The 18,477-nt window shown below is 61.4% G+C and overlaps 1 protein-coding gene across 6 annotated transcripts in view; it reads right to left on the bottom strand.

Annotated features, from left to right (window-relative positions):
• Positions 1-18,477, bottom strand: part of SYNGAP1 (synaptic Ras GTPase activating protein 1) — a 32,501-nt gene that overhangs the window by 8,178 nt on the left and 5,846 nt on the right. For 4 of the 6 annotated variants that reach the window (XR_010731320.1, XR_010731325.1, XR_010731323.1 and 1 more), the window contains exons 4-16: positions 12,564-12,655; positions 11,865-11,986; positions 9,933-10,086; positions 9,622-9,720; positions 6,328-6,954; positions 6,067-6,211; positions 5,700-5,844; positions 4,023-4,259; positions 3,694-3,895; positions 3,312-3,490; positions 2,626-2,667; positions 1,212-2,277; positions 636-809 (exon numbers count right to left, since the gene is read on the bottom strand). Coding sequence is in view for 3 of the 6 variants with exons in the window: in XM_066276831.1 (XP_066132928.1) it covers positions 636-809; positions 1,212-2,277; positions 2,626-2,667; positions 3,312-3,490; positions 3,694-3,895; positions 4,023-4,259; positions 5,700-5,844; positions 6,067-6,211; positions 6,328-6,954; positions 9,622-9,720; positions 9,933-10,086; positions 11,865-11,986; positions 12,564-12,655 (3,284 nt within the window). In the remaining 3 variants the exon portion in view is untranslated. The remainder of the gene's footprint in view (positions 1-635; positions 810-1,211; positions 2,278-2,625; positions 2,668-3,311; positions 3,491-3,693; positions 3,896-4,022; positions 4,260-5,699; positions 5,845-6,066; positions 6,212-6,327; positions 6,955-9,621; positions 9,721-9,932; positions 10,087-11,864; positions 11,987-12,563; positions 12,656-18,477) is intronic. The other 2 variants (XM_066276882.1, XM_066276964.1) reach the window with 1 other exon arrangement.

Here is an 18,477-nt window from a genome sequence, read left to right as displayed (position 1 = left end):
GAACCAAGGCCCTCTGAATCAGTCCCCATATCACCACAGCTCCCCCAGGAAACCGCTCTCAGCGCCCCGGGCCGCACACAGCCTCATCCTGCAGCCGGCTCTTCATCTGTTCGGGCTCCTGACGCAACGGCGTTCCCCAGGGAACTTCCAGTTGAGCTGAGTGCCCCGAGCTCTCCTGTCTGCTTGCGGCCACCACCAGCTGCGAGTCTGCACGGTCTTGCCGCACACGGCTGATACGCACCACGCTGCCACGCCAACCCTGTCACCCATGCCCACAGGGCAGCGCCTGAGTCAGGCAGTCACCACTTGTAGTTACAACGCAACCCTGGGCCGTCCGTGGAGCCGGGGCTCGTGTTCCCCCAAGGAAGGACACGAAGGCAGGCCTAGCACGGGGCGAGCTTCTCCCCAGATAACCCGCGACGTGTGTGCCGCACAAAACAAAGCTGGGACTCAGTGGTCATGGGCTGGCAGTGTCTGGTGCCCCCACCCCCGACAGACTGACGGCTTCTCCAGGGAGGGGCCACGTGTTTCTCTCCTTCCCACCCTAACTACCTGACCCTGGCTGGTCTCCTGGGCCGGGACGCAAGGTCTTCCCTGCGGGGGAAGGGGTGGCTCAGGGGATCGGGCCGGCGTACCCTGTCCAGCCGGCTCTCGTCCATGGACTTCGAGTACTCCTTGAGCTTGTACTCTTCCCGCTCGATGTGGGCGCTCTCGATGTCGGCTGACAGGTGAGGCATATTGGACACCCAGGCCACTGTCCGCTCGGAGGCTGGCATCGTGGGGTTCAGTGTGGATGGCGTCTGAGAATGCTGGGGTCAGGCAAGGTGGGGGCAGACAGAGAGGGGAGAAGTGGGGGAAGGGAGGGTGGGAGGGGGAGGCAGGGCGCGTTTAGAGCAAATGTGCTGCCTCGGAGAGGGGAGTCCCAGTTCTGCTCCCTGGCCCTAGCTCTGACCACCGTGGGAGTGCCATTCAGGTCACCTATCGGGCCTCCCCTCTGAGTGTGAGCTCCATTCCACGAGGGCAGGGACTGCTGGCTGTCATTCACTGCCAGATCCACGGTGCCGTGTGTGGCCCGGGGCCCAGGGCGGGCGCTCTCCATGGCGTTTCAAGTGCAAGGAGGGAAGCGAGTCGGAACTGGAGGCCACGAGCTCTAATCTACCTGCACCTCCCACAGCCCTCTCCTCCTTCCCTCCCGCCTCCCCCCCACCTACCTGCTTGGTGATGGAGGGCTTGAGCCCCCCACCCCCTCCGCTGCCCCCGCTGCCCCCGACGCTGCCCTCCTTGCTGAGGCTCTGCTGTCGCGGGCGGGCAGGGCCGTAGCTGGGCTCTGGCGACTGCAGCAGGTTCCCGCTGGAGGGCCGGGGCTTCTGGGCGGCACTGACCGTCAGCTGCTGAGACTTGCCCCTCTGCAGCGGAGGCGGCTGGCCCCCACCACCCCCGCCGCTGCCCCCGCCGCTCCCACCACCAGGCCCCGCAGGGGCGGGCCTCTGGGGACCGATGGTGATCTGGGGGGGGGACAGCATGTGCTGCAGGTTGTCCTGGAGTGAGAGCTGCCGGCGGCTGAAGTCAGTCCCCGAGGGGCCAAACTCGTCACTATAGCTGTGACTGTGAAGGATGGAGGCGGCAGGGGGCTTGGGGACCCCTGAGGAGAGGTCCTCGCTCTTGCTATAGCCGTGGAATGGGGCGAAGGTGTCCCCGGGGGGCTCTCCACCTCGGTGGTGGTGATGGTGGTGATGGTGGTGATGGGAGGGGGGCGGGCCATGGCCACCACCCCCTCCGTGGCCCCCTGGGGGGCCCGGTCCATCGGCAGCCATGTGGAAGAGAGGGTTCTGGAAGGAGAGTGGGATGCGCAGTTGCTGGGCAGGGACACCGTCCGTGGTGACCCCCATCTGGCTGAGGCGCATGCCGGCCGCCGTGATGGAGGAGCCGCTGCCCTGGGAGAGGCGTCCGGCAGGCGCAGGCCGCAGCCCCAAGGCGGCTGTCAGGGAGGCCTGGCTCGAGTGCAGCAGGTCCCCGACGGCAGCCAGGTTGGACACGCTGCTGCTGTTGAGGCGGCCGGTGGGCCCATCGCCCTGCAGGTCCAGCATGGAGACACTCTTGTTGACGCTCAGCATCTTCTGCTCTGGCTCCGTGATGTCCGAGCTGCTGGTGCAGTAGGCTGGCGAGGACCGGGCCAGGGGCGGGCGGCTGACGTAGAACAGGTCTTTCCCCCCGCCAGGTGGCGGCGGGGGTGGCTTTTCCTTGGTTGGGGAGGGGAGGCGAGCCATGTCCATGGAGCTGTCGGGGGTGGGGGGAAGGGGCGCACAAGCAGGAGGTGAGGCCCAGCAGCTGGCTGTGGGGCCTGCTGTGGTCGGGCCCAGGCCTCGAGGTGAGCGAGCAGCGGGACCCGCGGGGAAGGGTTGCGGGAACGGCGGGAGGGGACACGGAGGACAGGACGGGCCCCTTCAGGGGGTGTGAGGCCTGGAGGAGGCGGATAGGGACAAGAGGGAGGATGAAGGGCAGGTCCAGGCGGATGTGGACGACATGAGGGCGCGTGGAGGACAGGAGAGGAGGGAGGCGAGGGCCCCTGGAGAGGGGCAGGGGAGCAGACAGGAGAGGAGGGCGGGGGGGGGGAGAGCCCCTCACCTGTTGAGGCCTCGCGCCATGAAGGACTGAAGGTCGATGGAGCTGGAGAGAGAGGTGGAAAGAGGGGCAAGCACAGACAGACAGAGGAGGAGGTGGGGCGCAGGCGTGGGCAGACGGGAGGAGAGGCACGGATGGTGGGATGGCAGTGGCGTCGTGGAGGGAGAGACACAGCAAGGGGATGGACAGGGCGGGCATCCAAACCATGAGCAGCTGCTGAGGCGAGCACTGCCCGCCCCCGGCACAGCTGCCCTGGCTCGGGGGCCCTGCCAGGGTCGGGGGCTGCTTCCCTAGCACGGGGTCACGGGGAGGTCTGTGCTGGGGGGCTGGGCGGTGCCGATTTCCAGCCAGCGCAGAGATATTCAGAATGTTTGCACAGCACACGGTTGACCCAACCTGTCCTGGCTGAACTGCAGCTGAGGGACAGGAGTGGGGGGGGGGACAAAGCCCACCAGAGCTGGCAGAGGGACCCCGGGGCTTACAGTGCGCTAGGGCCAGAGGAGCCGCTGCACTTTCCCGGGGCTTTAACGGGCTCCGCAGCCTAACCGCTGCCTGCGCCTGGCTCCTCACCACCTTCTCCTTCTCTGACCTGCCTCTCGGGCCTCAGGTGCTCACGGAGCCCAGGGCGGTGTGCCGGACACAGAGGTGCAGGTCTTGGGGCACGGGTGCAGGCGTCCCCAGGTGCTCACCTGTTGAGGTCCCGCATCATGTAGCCCTGCATCTCGGCCGAGGGGCCCCGCAGCACCACAGGCTGAGACCGGACTCGCTCGCTCTGGCGGCTTGGCTGCCTTTGGATATTGGGGTTCCTCAAAGCTGTGCTGATGTCATTGAGGAGCCGGGGAAGTGGGCCCAGCTTCAGAAGGGCTTCCTGGAAGAGTAAGGCTCTTACTTGGGGGGCTGAGGATCCGGCTCCCCAAGGGCCTCAGAGGGTGTGCGGGGAGGGCGTCTGAGCTGGGGGAGGGAGTGCTGACGCGTCTGGGAGCGGGGAGGGAGGCGTTCTGCCCAGGGTGGCCGCTCAGGCCATGGGAGCCTCCAGGCACACGCGGGCACGGGCAGAGGGCACGTGCTGACCTTGCTGAGCTGGGGCAGCACCTCCCAGAGCAGGGCGTGCAGTGTGGAGAGCTCGCGGCCCAGGTCGATGTAACCCTCGAAGCTGCTGCTGTTGGTCAGCGTGTCCAAGTTGGAGATCTCGTACAGGAACTGCTGCATGGAGCCCCACTCCAGCTCCAGGAACTCGTTCATGAAGCCCAGAAAGTCCTCCTTTGAGGTAAACCTGGCCAGAGCGTCCAGAGGGCCGAGGTCACACACACAAGGCCTTCCTGCCCACCCCCCATCTCAGGGTGGCTGGGAACTCCAGAGACCCTCGCGGCCCGCCCCCGGCCCAAGCCTGCCTCCCGTACTTGGAGAAGTTGGCCAGGTTCTGGATGACCTTGGCGATGAGGGTGAGGGTCCGTGAGGTCTGCTCGTCGGGGTACTCCTGCATGAGCCCGAAGAGACTGGGCGACATGATGGCCGGGCAGAGGAAGCGCAGGAAGAGGGAGGCGCTGATGAGCCTGTCGGCGATGTCCTCCCGGCCCCGCTCTGCGCAGCGCAGCCGCCACGACGCGAACACCTCCTTCAGCTCCCTCGGGAACACGCTGGGGGGGCAGGGCGGGGGGACAGAGAGAGAGAGAAAGAGAGAGAGAGACCAGGACTGAGCCCCGGAGACCCTCGGCTTCAGGGAGCACGCCGAGGGGGGTGGCGGGAGGCGAGGTGTGGAGTCGGGTGAGAGAGGCGGGCAGGGGGGCCCGCCGGAGGAAGACGGAGGCCGCGGGAAGAAGAGGGTGACGGCAGAGGGACGGACAGATCAGGCGAGAAACATGGAGGGGGAAGAGGTGAGGGCAGAGACACTTGGGAGAGACGGGGCTGTGTGAGAGAGACAGGAAAGGAGAAGAGAAAGACACCGGGGAGAGACAGAGATGGGAGAGAGGCGGAGGGTCACTCGAGGTACAGGGAGCTCGGACCCCCCTGCTCTTCTGAATTCCAGGGCAATGAGGCGTGATCCCCAGTCCCTGGGACAGCTCAGAGCTCACCGCCCCATCTCCCGTCCGCCTCGATGTCCCCGACACCTCACACCCTGACTCTGGTTAGAACAGAGCGCACCATCGCCCCACGCCTGCAACGGGCTCCCCTCCTGACTGCCCCGGCTCTGTCAAGGAGGCCACAGGTCTCCCGGAGTCACCCCGACTCCCCACGGACAAGCCCCCTCCTTTCCACTCGACCAACCACTGCTGGGGTCCTCTCCTCAAGAGGGTCCTTCCCACTGCCCTTCTCTGCTCTGCCTGCCAGCACCCGGGCCAGGACCCGGTGCCCCCGCCATACTGGTGAACAGGAGCCCCCAACTAGTCAGGACTTCGCTCTCCCTCCTCCGCTACCCCCCCACCTCAGGATCTATCCTCTCGGTCACGAGAGTTCTTGCCACCAGCGCCATTAACAGCATACCATGATCTACTAGCGAACTCAAACACCTCACCCTGGCAGCTGAGGCCGTCCAGATCCTAACCCTAACCCCCCTGTCCAGACATCTGTCCCACCACGCTCCATCGTGAGCCACATGCTCCCTTAAATCTGTCCTAACTGCTGTCTCCTGAAAACGCCTGAGCCTTCTCACCTTCCCCATGTGCCTTCCTCACAGCCTTCTCCTGCAACGTCTTCTCCCCCCACCATATCCACAGAGCAGAACCTGACCCAGTCTTCACAGCCCTGCCCTGGGGGCGCCTCCTCCAGGAAGCCCTCCCTGCTTTATCTCAAAGCTCTGCTGTCTCTGGCCTCATGTTACATGGGGGACCCTCACTTGGCACTGAAGACATCCTACACTGTCTCGTGGCTTTCACATGTCTAAGCTGTGCCCCCTCATTCTGACAGGACTCTTCTGAAGGTGGGGCCCAGACCTCACTCCTCTCTGCCTTTCCCAGCACCCAGCATAATGCTCTCCCCGTAACTGGTCCCCAAGTCCTCTATGAGGATGGACAGATGGATGGACAGATGAGCACATGACTGCCCCGAGCCCGGCCCCGACCCAGCGTCCGCAGTCTCACCAGTGGGAGTTGACCACCTTGCACAGGGCCAACTCACAGCACATGCGCAGGTTGGCCTGGTGCTCCGCCAGGCTGGACGCCGTGCACTTGATGGGGTCCACCTCGCAGTTCTCCTCAGACTCATACAGGGCGCGGATAAACTCCCCTGGAGGGGCACGACAGGGTGGTCACGCTCTCCAAGGACAGGGGCAGCAGCTTCGGGCTTGGGGGACTCTCAGAGCCGGGTGGCTGAATGCCGGTGTCCAGAAACTCAGGGGTCAGAAGCATCGAGCCTGAGGAAGGGTGGCCTCGGCTCTGGAGTGGCCGGGTTTAGGGCTGGGGGGACATCGGGTGGGTGTGGGGAGCAGGGACCTGAGGAGGGTCATACCAATGGCATCCTTGAGGTATTTCTGACCGATCAGTCTCATGTACTCCTCTATGGCTTTAGTGGCGAGCGTGTTCTCGCGGAATATGAGATGCTCCCGTTCCATGAACCGGTCCACCTCAGACATGGCCATGTCCGAAAGGAAGTCCTGGGCCCAGGGAGACGCACAGGTCAGCCTGGTGCGGCCCCAGCCCACGAAGACAGAAGGGGCCCTACCCTCCCTGCCGCCCTCCCTGGGTCCCCCTGCCCCAGGGCACAGCTCACCTTGGCCTTGCCCGTGCTCTGCAGGATGTGCACCAGGGCGCTGGCGACCTCCTCCTTGCCCTTGGCGCTCAGGGCGGGCTCCAGGACGGCGCACAGCATCCGGTAGTGGTTGGTGACGTACTCCGCGAACTCCTTGTACAGCTCCATGGGCAAGATGCTCATCGTCTGGTAGCGCGCCTTCAGCCGCACGGCGGGGCAGCCTCCTCTGCCCTTGCCCCCTGACCCGCCCCCCGAGCCCCCGCCCCCGCCCGAGCCCCCCAGGCCCCCGGAGCCCCCGCTGCCCGTCGGCAGGGTGACGGGGTACCACTGCTCCGTGAAGTGGCGCCCAGCCAGGGTGGCCACGGGCACAGTCACCAGGCCAACGTAGCCCGCCTTGTCCTTCTTGCGCTTTTTGTCCGAGTCCCGGTACAGGTGCAGCCGCAGGGCGCGGACAGCTGGCAGGTTGTTGAACTCGAAGTGCTCGCCCCAGAAGACGGTGTCCCCCGAGGCGGTGCGGGGCTTGGAGGTGGTGCGCGCGTACAGCATGTCGTCCAGGCAGAGCTCGCAGTAGTAGCGCTTCTTGGGCGGCAGCTCCCGGGCCTCTATGATCCACAGCTTCAACACGTTGTCCACCCGCCGGCTGTTGTCCTGGCGCGGGGCGGTGGGCACGACAGAGGACGAGGGACAGACAGAGAGACAGAGACACCAAGAGAGGAGACGCCGTGAGACAGTGAGACAGTCTCTGAGACAGCGCTGTAACGCGGGCCACCAGTGCTCACATGCAACCTGAGAATGTGACCCCGTTTGGAAACAGGGTCCCTGCACACATCACATTGAAGAGTGGCCCCACAGGACAGGAGTGGGCCCTAGGCCCCTTGGCTGGTGTCCCTGGGGAGAGGGCAATGGCGAAGCAGAGCCACGCAGAGGGCCACGGGAAGGCAGAGGGTGGCGGGACCCACGCACACGCCACTGGAGCCCTGGAGTGCCAGAGACCGCCGGTGGCGGGTTCTCTCTAGAGAGTTCCCGAGGGAGCCAGGCCCTGCCGGCACCTCGGCTTTGGACACTGAGCCTCCCGACCTGTGCAAGAACAGTTCTGCTGTTTGAGTCTGCGGCCCAGTCTGCGGTAATTTGTCACAGTGACCCTGGGACACTCATATAGGCGGCTCATCCATCAGACAATGCAATGTCAGTGCTGGGAAAAGTTTCACAAGCCAGAACCATCAACCAAAAACATTAAGGTAGTGTTTGAAGAGGAGAACGGGGGAGTCCTAAAAAGACAACCAGGAGTTAATGTGAAAAACATAAAAGAACTGCATCAATTACGGGATGGGTGCGCAGTGCAGCTAGTGTGGAAAGGGCCTGGGGATACTGCCGATCCCCCAGGTTGTGGGAGGCCGAGGTGACTCTTCACCGGGAAGCAGGGCTGGATGGCATCTAGCATCTTGGGTCTAGTTCTTTAAAAAGAACACTGAGCCTGACCTGTGGTGGCGCAGTGGATAAAGCATCAACCTGGAAATGCTGAGGTCACCGGTTCGAAACCCTGGGCTTGCCTGGTCAAGGCACATATGGGAGTTGATGCTTCCAGCTCCTCCCCCCTTCTCTCTCTCTGTCGCTCTCTCTCCCTTCTCTAAAAATGAATAAATAAAATTTAAAAAAAAAAGTTTCTTTAAAAAGAACACTGAGAGGCCCTGGCTGGTGGCTCAGTGGTAGAGTGTCAGCCCGGTGTGTGGACATCCCAGGGTCGATCCCTGGTCAGGGCACACAGAAGCTTCTCCTCCCCTCCCCCTCCCCTTCCTCCCTCTCCCTCTCCCTCTGTCTTCCCCTGCCACAGCCATGGTTCAATTGATTTGTTGGCCCAGGCGCTGAGGATGACTCCATGGAGCCTCTGCCTCAAGCACTAAAAATAGCTCAGTTGGGCCCCAGATAGGTGGAGCATCAGCCCTAGACAGGGTTCCCAGGTGGATCCCAGCAGGGGCACATACAGGAGTCTATCGCCCTTCCTCTCACTTAAAATTTAAAATAAATAAAATAAAATAAGTAAATAAAAAGGACACTGAGAAACAAGGGGTCCCGTGGAAGAGGGCCACCAGGACTGTGCACTCACTAGAAAATGGGATACAGAGAACAGCTGATGGAACCGAGAGCATTTCTCTCAGGAAATGTAAGGCTCGGGAAAAACAGACTCCAGCATTTGTGAGCCAGAGGAACCTCTGAGATCACGTAACCCAATTCCACTCCCTCCAGTTTCACGGAGGAGAAACCAAGGTCTAGGGCAGGGGTCGGAAACCTTTTGGCTGAGAGAGCCATGAACGCCACATATTTTAAAATGTAATTCCGTGAGAGCCATACAACGACCCCTGTACATTACACATTATCCAATAAAAATTTGGTGTTGTCCGGAGGACAGCTGTGATTGGCTCCAGCCACCTGCAACCATGAACATGAGCGGTAGGAAATGAATGGATTGTAATACATGAGAATGTTTTATATATATATATAAATAAAAATATATATATATTTTTTTTACAGGGACAGAGAGTCAGAGAGAGGGATAGACAAACAGGAATGGAAAGAGATGAGAAGCATCAATCATCAGTTTTTCGTTGCGACACCTTAGCTGTTCATTAGTTGTTCATTGATTGCTTTCTCATATGTGCCTTGACTGCGGGCCTTCAGCAGACCGAGTAACCCCTTGCTTGAGCCAGCGACCTTGGGTCCAAGCCGGTGAGCTTTTGCTCAAACCAGATGAGCCCTTGCTCAAGCTGGCGACCTCGGGGTCTCGAACCTGGGTCCTCCGCATCACAGTCCGACACTCTATCCACTGTGCCACCGCTTGGTCAGGCTGTTTTATATTTTTAATGTTATTATTTTTTTATTAAAGATTTGTCTGCGAGCCAGATGCAGCCATCAAAAGAGCCACCTCTGGCTCGCGAGCCACAGGTTCCCGGCCCCTACTCTAGAGACTCAGCTAAGTCACAGTGTGTGTGTCTCACAGAAACGCCGCGAACAGGAGCTCGGCAACCGCCTGTCAGGGGACTGGCGGACATTTCTGCTCGCAGGGGCAGGGACCGGAGGACTTCCGGAGGGCCACCAGCTCTGTAATCCAGCCTATGGCTTCTCCAGCAGGGAAACACATCATGAGGTAGAATGAAAAAGAAAAGAAATGAGGAACTCAGAGAAACGTGGGGGCCACCCCTGCCATCCGGGTCCCCTCCACTTCAGCTCCCTTTCCCCCCAAACCTCACCTCCCTGAGCTCGCCTTCCCCCTCGATCCCTGGGCCTGACCTTTGCCCTGTCCCCTCCGCTCCTCGCTACCTTGTTGGGTTTTACTGCCCGCTGCAGATTCTCGATCCATTTGTCCCTTTCAGCCGCAGAACGACAGGCAAAGCATTTTGTTCCTGATGACGTTGTCACCTAGAGAGGGGCGGGGCGTGGAGCGAAGAGGGGCCAAAGAGGGGAGCTGACTGCTAGGGGCTGGAGGCCCGCCACCACCTCTTCCTCCCCGGCCCTGAGGCTCCCGTCTCCTCAACACCCCCGCCCCCCCGGCTGCCTTCTCGAGGCCTCTCTGCCCTGACCCTCCGCCTCCCCTGCCCCCTCTGGGCCTCCCCAGCCCCTCGACCCAGTACCTCAAAACAGAACTCCTGGCCCAGAATGGAGCTGTGCACGGGCTTGATGATGGAATCCTCGTCCAGGTTGAGCTCCAGGGCCTCAGCTGCGCTGCTGGGACTCAGCAAGGACTCGTGTGAGTGCGACTCCTTGAAGCTCTGCATCAGCCGGGCCCTGGTGGCGGGGGCGGGACAGAGTCAGGGCCCCGCTGGCCTCAGGGCCGGGGCCTGCGTCCTCAGTCTGGCTCTACGATGGAAACTGGGGCAGGCGCCCCCTGAACCTGCCTCCTGCACAGACACAGGCACAGACAGACAGAAGCCAGCCTGCTCCCGGGGAGGGGCAGGAGGGGTGCAAGAGAGGCCACAGCCCTTTCAGGAACTCCCTCACCCCCGACAATTCCCACCTGGGCAGTTGGGAGAACTGGGGACACCGCCTAGGAATATCTCAACCCAGCAATGGACCTTGGCAAGGCAAAAAAGAACAGGTGGGCCGGGACACCTCTTGGGGGGACCTCCAGAACCCAGAGTTTCGGTGTAAGGGACGAAGGGAGGGAAAGACCAGCGGGTGAAGCGGCCTGGCACACCGCTGGTGCCGACAGCACTCAACAAGTCAAGGAACGAACGACCGAGGTCAGAGGACAAGCTTTTGCAGAATCTGCGGTAACGTGCTACAGCAGCCCAAGCTGACTAAGGGGGAGAAGCCCAGGAAACAGGAGGAAGCTGGGCAGAAAGGGGGAACGGAGGGACTGAAGATGGGGACTGGGGGGGAGGAGGTGCTAGGGCGGGAAGGAGAAGGGGGCAGGTAGGTGCAGACACAGTGGAGGGGGAAGGTGAGGGGGGTAACCGGGAGACAGACATGGCCACAGACACAGGGAGAAGAGGGGAGGAGACCGGGAGCACAGAGGAGAAGGGGGCCAGGGGAACTGGGGACAGGGAGCACTGGGGACAGGGGGAACTGGGGGCCGGGGGAACTGGGGACAGAGGGAACTGGGGGCCGGGGGAACTGGGGGCTGGGGAACTGGGGACAGGGAACTGGGGGCCAGGGCACAAAACCCCGGGGAGCAGGGGTGCAGGACAGCGAGCAGAGCGTGTGAAGACAGCAGGGGATGGATGGAGAGTAGCGAGCAGTAGGAAAGCGGGAGGGGAGCTGGAGTGGGAGCCTCCACGAGGCTATTTATAGCAGCCCCGTCATCTCGGGCTCCACTGCGTCAGCGCCACGCTCCCCCGGCCCCCCGCCCCCGCGGCCAGGAATACCATGCCCTCACCCCCCCCTGCCAGCCCCAAATCCAGCTCTAGTGACATGGGAGGGGGGCAGGGGAGGGTCTGACTCACCTATCCCAACCTCCCTACCTGCCTGATCTTGGGGGTGGCCAGACATGGGGGAAAGGAAAGACAAGGTTCTTCCTGGGGAGTGACTGGGGGAGCGGAAGCCCAGACAGAGACCCCAAGAAGCAGACATCAAACGCCCCTCAGTCCCAGCCTCGGTGACAGTATGCCCTGGACTTCTCCGAGGACTCCCTCCTCACACTCCCATCGCTGGATTAACCCGTCGGCCTGTCCACCTGCCGGCCTCCCCTTGGCTGTCCTGCTATCAGCCGCCCTCCCCTCATCCACCAGATCTGCCAGCACCGGCCCCATTCCACCCTGCTGCCCTTCCACACGCCCTTCCACCAGATCGCACCACTCCTCCCCTTCCCCGGACCCCTCCGGGGCTCTGTACAGCTCCTTCAGTCTGTCCTTCCTTCTGTCGGCCAGAGGAGTCCCTCAGCTTTACCTCCCTTCTCTTTCCCGCCTCTCTGCATGTTCCCTCCGTCCCTGATCCCGTAGCACCCCCCGGCCAAGCCGAGGCCTTCAACCTGGGTACTCGAATAACCCCACGTTCCTCCCATCTCACTGGAGAACCCCCCCCGCCCGGCACACAACCGATGTACCCCTCCCGCCCCAGCCCTGTACCGGTCATGGTCAGCACTTCGGAACCGAGGCAGGATCTGGCGGAAGCTGCTGGTCCGGTCAAGTTTGGGTTGTGACTTCGTGCGTTTGATGGAGCTTTTTAGCCTTCGGCTCAGGAAGCCTTGCTGGGGGGTGGCGGGAAACGGGGACAGGGAGGGTTGGGGCAGGGTCAGTTATCCCTACTCAGTCCTCAGCTGGTGCAGTGCCTGGCTGAAGGTGGGTGGAGGAAAAGGGAAGTCTCTAGAGGCGAGAGGAAAGGGGGTGAGAGCCCTGCCACCAGCTTGTCTTCCTTTGCTCCCTGGGTGCGAGCGCGCGCACACTCACACACTCACACTCACACACACACACACACACACTCACACACACACACTCACACTCACACACACACTCACACACACACTCACACTCACACACACACTCACACACACTCACACACACACTCACACACACACTCACTCACACACACACTCACACACACACACTCACACACACACTCACACACTCACACCCCAGCTTGGAGAAGGTGGGAGGGCTGGTCAGAGAAGCAGGGGCAGAGCCAAGAAGGGAAAAAGCAGAGAGGTAGGGAGTCTTTCTCTCCCCTCCTCCCACTCCTGTCCCCTTTCTCAGAATCCTGGGGATCCAGCTGAGGCTGGAGGGGAAGGGGGGCCCAGCTGAGCCACATCTGGTGGCACCTTCACTCACCGAGGGCCGGAAGGGCGCAGCGGGGGCGGCTTCCATGCTGTACTGCTTGCCCCCTGGGACGCTCTTCCTCCTCGAGCGACCCAAGTGGTATTCTGGAGGGAAGGCCAGGGCCAGAGGGGAGTCAGAGAGGGGTCGCGGCCACGCCGGGTCTCCAGCCCTGGCCCCGGCACGTGCACCCCCTCCCACTGCCCCTCACTCCAGCCTCACCTACCCCCCGGGAAGCAGCAGGAAGAGCAGCGGCGGCCCAGAGGCTGGCGGTGGGAAGGAGGGGGCAAGGACCCTGAGTCTGAGCCCCCCGAGGGGGACGGGGTGGGAGGCCCTAAGCCCATGACTGGGGCTGGCGGTCAGCACAGGGGCATGGCCCAGAGGGTCAGTCAAACCCAAGTGATAAAGGACATGGAAGACAGGTCCACAGAAAAATGGGTCCCTGGTGTCCACCCCCCCAGGAAGAGGCTAGCTGGGGGGGGAAGTGGGGTTAAGGTCATTGCCCATAAGCAAGCTCTCCTCTTTGCTCAGCTGGGCACATCTCCCACTGGCCCCCTGCCGCCTGGAACCCCCGTCTGCCTGGTCGGCATGAGCTGCCTCCCATGACCCCCTCCCTGGACTGGAGGGGAAAGTCCTGAAAGGCCTGTGAGGAGTGGCCAGGGAAGCCGCCTGAGAATTCAGGGACCGGCCAGGTAGGGGGAGGGGAGAAGGGGCCGGTTGCACGTGCACCGCAGTGGCAGGGACTCAGAGTGGGGGGAGGGGAAAAGAGAAGAATGCAGGGGAGTGGGGGAAATGGACAGTGGGGGTGGGGGACTCCCAAGTCAGGGTAGAGAGAGGAGACGGAGGCGAGGTGAATGCGGATGAAGCCTGGGACTGCCAGGAGTCCAGAGGAGTGGTAGCTAGGAGGAGGGAAGCTGAAGCCCTCTCTGCTGGCAGGGAGTTTGGGGGGGGGCAAGGGGCTAGAGGAGAATGGAAGTGGGGGATGCCGAGCGCCAGCTCCAGCTCCAGAATGGCTGCCCAGGCCTGGGCTCCCCCCTCAGCCCCACAGTCACCACTGCAGCCAATGGGGGGGCAGGTGCTGCATCAGGGGCGGGGCTACCATCTCCACAGCAACAAGAAGCTACAGCATGGAGGGGGCTGGACCGGAAGAGCTGCCAGTTAACACTCTCGATTCCAAAGCAAGGGAGGACCACACAGCTACATTCTCACTGCTTCCGGATTTGCAAATTGCCCTAGAATCAGTCCCCCAGGTTCCCTCTGCCTCAAAAAACCAAGTATTAGGAGGTCGGCACACACAAACGTGGATCCCATGACACAGAAGCCCTTGTGAGTCGCTCAGGAAGATGTGTATAAAGCACAGAAACACACACCAAGCTGTGGGGGGACGTATATATGACAACCACGATGCAAAACTAACCAGGGGTCTAGGTGCTTAGAGGGCATACAGACAACTGTGAGCACCGAGGTGCCGGGGATCCACAGCCAGACCCCGAGGCCCACACACCCCACTGGCACATGCTGAGACATGTGTGAGCACCACAACAGGGCAGGGCACACGTGGGCCCAGACACTCACATGGGAGCCGCTGGTGTGGACATGTGGCCCAAGTCCCTCCGGCAATCAGGCAGGTAGGCAGCACATTACAGCAACGGACATTTAACCCTGAGGCACACTCAGGACCGCGACACATGTCTGAGTACACCACGGTCCCGAACACGTCAAGGTATGCCTGAATCCCACAAGCACAAAAAGCCTTCATTCACAAGTAAAGCCCAGCTACATTCACTCTGTCTCAGAACAACTCCTTGCTCCCCCCAGCCCTCCCTGACTCCAACACAGGCATCAGCGATCGCTAGCAGGATAAAGCAAAAACCATCAGCAAACGTTCCGTTATCCTTCTGTTACCCACCCAGCAACGCATCCGAGGGCTCAGGATATCTTTGTCCTGGCCTGCGTGTCTCAGGTATGGCTGCCTCACTCCCATTCCAGGGACTCGAGCTCAGCCATTATGTGCAGATGCAAGCTCCTCTAACAAAGGTATGAAGTCTAACTTTAAATCCCCTAAAATTTTGCTTTGGAACTAAAGAACAGAAGGAGAACTAATTTGCTCATTGGTCCGCTTGGTTCTTAGAAGCAACATAACCTTACACATATTACAGAAAGTAAGAGCTGTGAGCTCACACATAAGTCACACGTACACAGAGGCTACACACACATATGCTTACAAAGACCCACCGCCACAAGGATGAGAACAGCAGAAACACACAGGAAAGGGCAGCAGAGGGATAGAAACCCAGGACCGCCTGTCCTTAGTGCTGCATGCGCTGCCATGTACAGAAAACACAGCTCACACCCATGCAGGCACACACAGCAAACCTGACCCTCACAGTGTGACCCTGGGTCTCCAGGCCCCACCCCTGCACCACATATACATGCATGCACACCGTGACGGCCACCTACACAGCCCCGTAACACAGGCATTGTGCGCACACCCACACATGTACACACCCTGTGTATACAGACACAATTGCTCTCTCTCTCACACACAGCAAGAGCTCGAACCCCCGCCTCTTCACCGTTGCTAATCTTGCCATCATCCACAGAATGGGCCCCTGCCTTGCAACCCCCTAATTCCTGAACCTTCCCTGTGGCCTTCCTTCCTTGTCACCCTCAGTGGGCAGCTCTTCTGGGGCGCCAGGGGAGGGCAGTTGGCAGAGCAGGGTAAGGAACAGAGTTAAACAGAGAACAGAGAAACAGGGAGCCACACTCCACACTGGGGAAAGAAACCTCTCAGTCCTGCTGTGGCAGCAGGCCTCGCCGTGAGCCAGCCTCCAGGCCCGCGTGGCCGCCCCTGATCCGACATGTAGGGTGCACCTGGGCGTCTCCTCTCTTTTCACTTCCTTCTCTCAGAGGTCACTTTTCCAAAAGGCCTGACTCCTCCCTTCCCCAACTCCCAGGCCCCTTCTCCCACCATCTCCACCCAGTTCCCCATCCTAAGCTCTCTTCTCTTTCTCTTTCAAATCTACTCAACTATCACCCACGTTCACAATCTTCAGCTACCCTTTCTCCGTCTCTTTTCTCCTTCCCAAGCCTCTTTCATTCCTCCTCTCCCTCTTTCTCCCCACTTTTCCTCTTTACCCCATACTTTCCCTCTTCAGCTTTTCTGTCCCCACTCCTTGACCAAGCAGGGGGCTCACACCGGACTAGCCCAAAGGTATTTCACGCACAGCAGGATTCCAGGAACACACACACACTCCTCCCTCCCCACTTGCACACCACCCAGATCCAGACACACCCTGGACACCCATGCTGGGACTGACACAGATACCCAGATCAGTGATGGAGCACACATGCAAAGACACACACCTGCCACCAGGGACACAGAAAACCCTGCTCATGCAGCCACACATCCCCACACACAGGAGGCTGACCGGAGGTGAGCCTCAGCCAGGGCCATGCTCAGGGTCAGAGGTGACATGTACCAGTATGGCCAAGGACTGCCCCACAGCCAGTGGCCACCCGGCAGCTCCCCAGGCAGGAACGGGCAGAGGCAGGACCCGACAGGACAGGGTGGCACCTGGCTGGATGCACATGTGTGCAAGCGTAACTGGGCCCCGTGTGCACATGGCACCGACACACAGAGGACACGAGTATGAGCACCAACACAAACCCGGACATAAGAGAGGCTGCCTCCACAGAGGGGCTCCAAGACCACCCCACGCGCTCGCGAGAGACCCTGAACCCCAAGAGGCCGGCCCCTGACCTCCCATCTGCCCCCCACCACGTCCACTGCCCCCTCTCCAGTTACCATAACTACCCCCACTCGGAAGATGCAGCGAGAACATGCGGAGGGAGCAGCTGCTGCCGCCGCCGCCACGGCGGCTTCCCACCCCCTCCCGAGCCCACGTACACGCGCGCCCCCGCACCCCCCCGCGCTCCGTGTCCGCGCGGCCCCGCCCTTACCTTGCACCGCCCCCCGGGGGGGTCGGGGGTCCCTGGTGGGGGAGGGGACCCGCCCCTGCACGGGGGAGGGGCGGGGAGCGGCGGGAGAGGGGGCGGTGCGGCCCGGCTCGCACCGCCCGGCTCGGTGGGGGCGGCGGCGGGGCCCGGGACGGCCGGGACGGCCGCGCGGTGACGGCCACGGGAACCGCTCCTTCCGCCGCCGCCGCTCCCGCCGCTGCCGCCGTTGCCCGGGCCCCGCCGCCGTTGCTAGGCGACCGCTGCTGCCGTGGCCGCCTCTGTCACGAGCCCCGTCGCCCGGAGACAGCGCGAGAGAGACGGGGGAGGGGGCGAGGGGACCCCCGAAACCAACCGGACCTCCCACCGTCCCCTCTGGAGCAGGACTCCCCCCAAACCGCGGAGGGAGCCAGGGGCGGCGCCCCACCAAGCAGAGGAGGAGCCCTGATTCCAGTGCCCCTCAAAGGTCCGGCGACCTCTCCTGGGCTCAGCATCCACAGCCCCAAGCACACACCTTCGCGGAGCAAGGTCCCCAGACCCCTATGTCCACTGCACCTCCTCCATGCCCTTTACACATTCCACTTTCCCCCCAAAACCCCAACGTTCCTCAGCTGCCAACTCTTTCCCTAAATCCTCTCCCCGAATATCTATGGCCCTGGGCCGCCTCCCAGCCCCTACTGAAACCCCGGCTCAGCAACCTCCACGTCATCCCCAACTCCAAATCCGCAGGGGCGCCTCCACGCGGCACACACCCAGCAGACCCACACCAGAGACCCCAGACCTTGAAGACTCAGGGTCAAGAGAAAGAAGGAGAATATGTGGGCAGAGGCACCAACCACCAGACATATGAAAAACACATTCCATGAGCACGTGACCATGCCGGCCTGGACACACAGGTGTTCACATGTGCACACAAACCTTTCCCAGACATGGACATGACACATAGATGTAACAGACATCACACATTCTCAGTACACACTCCTCCTCCTCCACCACCATCGCCACCTGGCTTTGCCTCCCAGAGATCTGCTACCCACACACACCGATGGTCAGAGGTTTCCATGACAATGACACACATCCCTGGCCATCTACCCGAGGTCCCAGAGCTGGCCCCAAGGGCACTGAGGCCTGGGCTTATCAGAAGAGGAAAGAAAGAAGCAAAGAAATTAGAGCTAGGCCACTGGCTGTAGAAAGAGAAACTGGAAGCCTAGATCCCTGGCGGGGGGGGCTGGTGAAGAGAGGAGTCACCAGCGGTTGGGCGGAAGGGACACAGAGGCCTGGACCCCAGGTCATGGAAGGGAAATACAGTGACGAGGGGGTTTCTGGGGGCTGAGGGCCTCTCTCTGCACCTTGGCTGCAAATCTGTTCTCTGCCTTCATCTCCCCTCACTGTTCCCATGGAAACCTTTTAAGCGAACTTCTCAGGAAGACAAAAATCTTTTTTTAAATGACTAAAGAGGGGGGTGGAGGGGGGGCAGAAAGAGGGAGCGAGGGGGAGAGACAGATGGAGAGAGAGAGTTGGAGAGACAGACTGAGCAGTAAGTAGCTCTACAGACAGACAGAATGGAGAAGAGATGGGGGTCTGACGGCATTCCACCCGAGCGGAGCAGAGCAGAGCAGAGAGGAGGAGGAAGCCAGAGGGGTGGGGGAAAGGAGAGATCGGGCGGAAAGGGAAAGGGGGTGACAGAATTGCACAAAATAGAAGCAGCTGATGAGAAGAGGGAAAAGGGGACAAGAGAAGAGGGGCGGGCTCACAGGCCAGAAGGTCTGAAAAAAAGATCAGGAACGTGGGGACCCGACAGTCGGGTGGGGAGCTGCGGGGTACAGCAGGAACTAGGTTATTCTCTCCCAGATCCCCGACCGAGGGCTGGGAGAGGCAGGGGCAGGCACACCGGGACAGGAAGCTAAAGATCTAAGGAGACTATTTTTACAAGCACCAGGAAAAGTCAAACTTTGCTGCTGGAAAGGAACAA

This window comes from Saccopteryx bilineata, chromosome 1 (genome assembly GCF_036850765.1).
Source record: "Saccopteryx bilineata isolate mSacBil1 chromosome 1, mSacBil1_pri_phased_curated, whole genome shotgun sequence".
Classification (NCBI taxonomy): Eukaryota; Metazoa; Chordata; class Mammalia; order Chiroptera; family Emballonuridae; genus Saccopteryx; species Saccopteryx bilineata.
The sequence above is the reverse complement of the archived record's forward strand: the minus strand, read 5'-3'. Positions and strand labels throughout refer to the sequence as shown.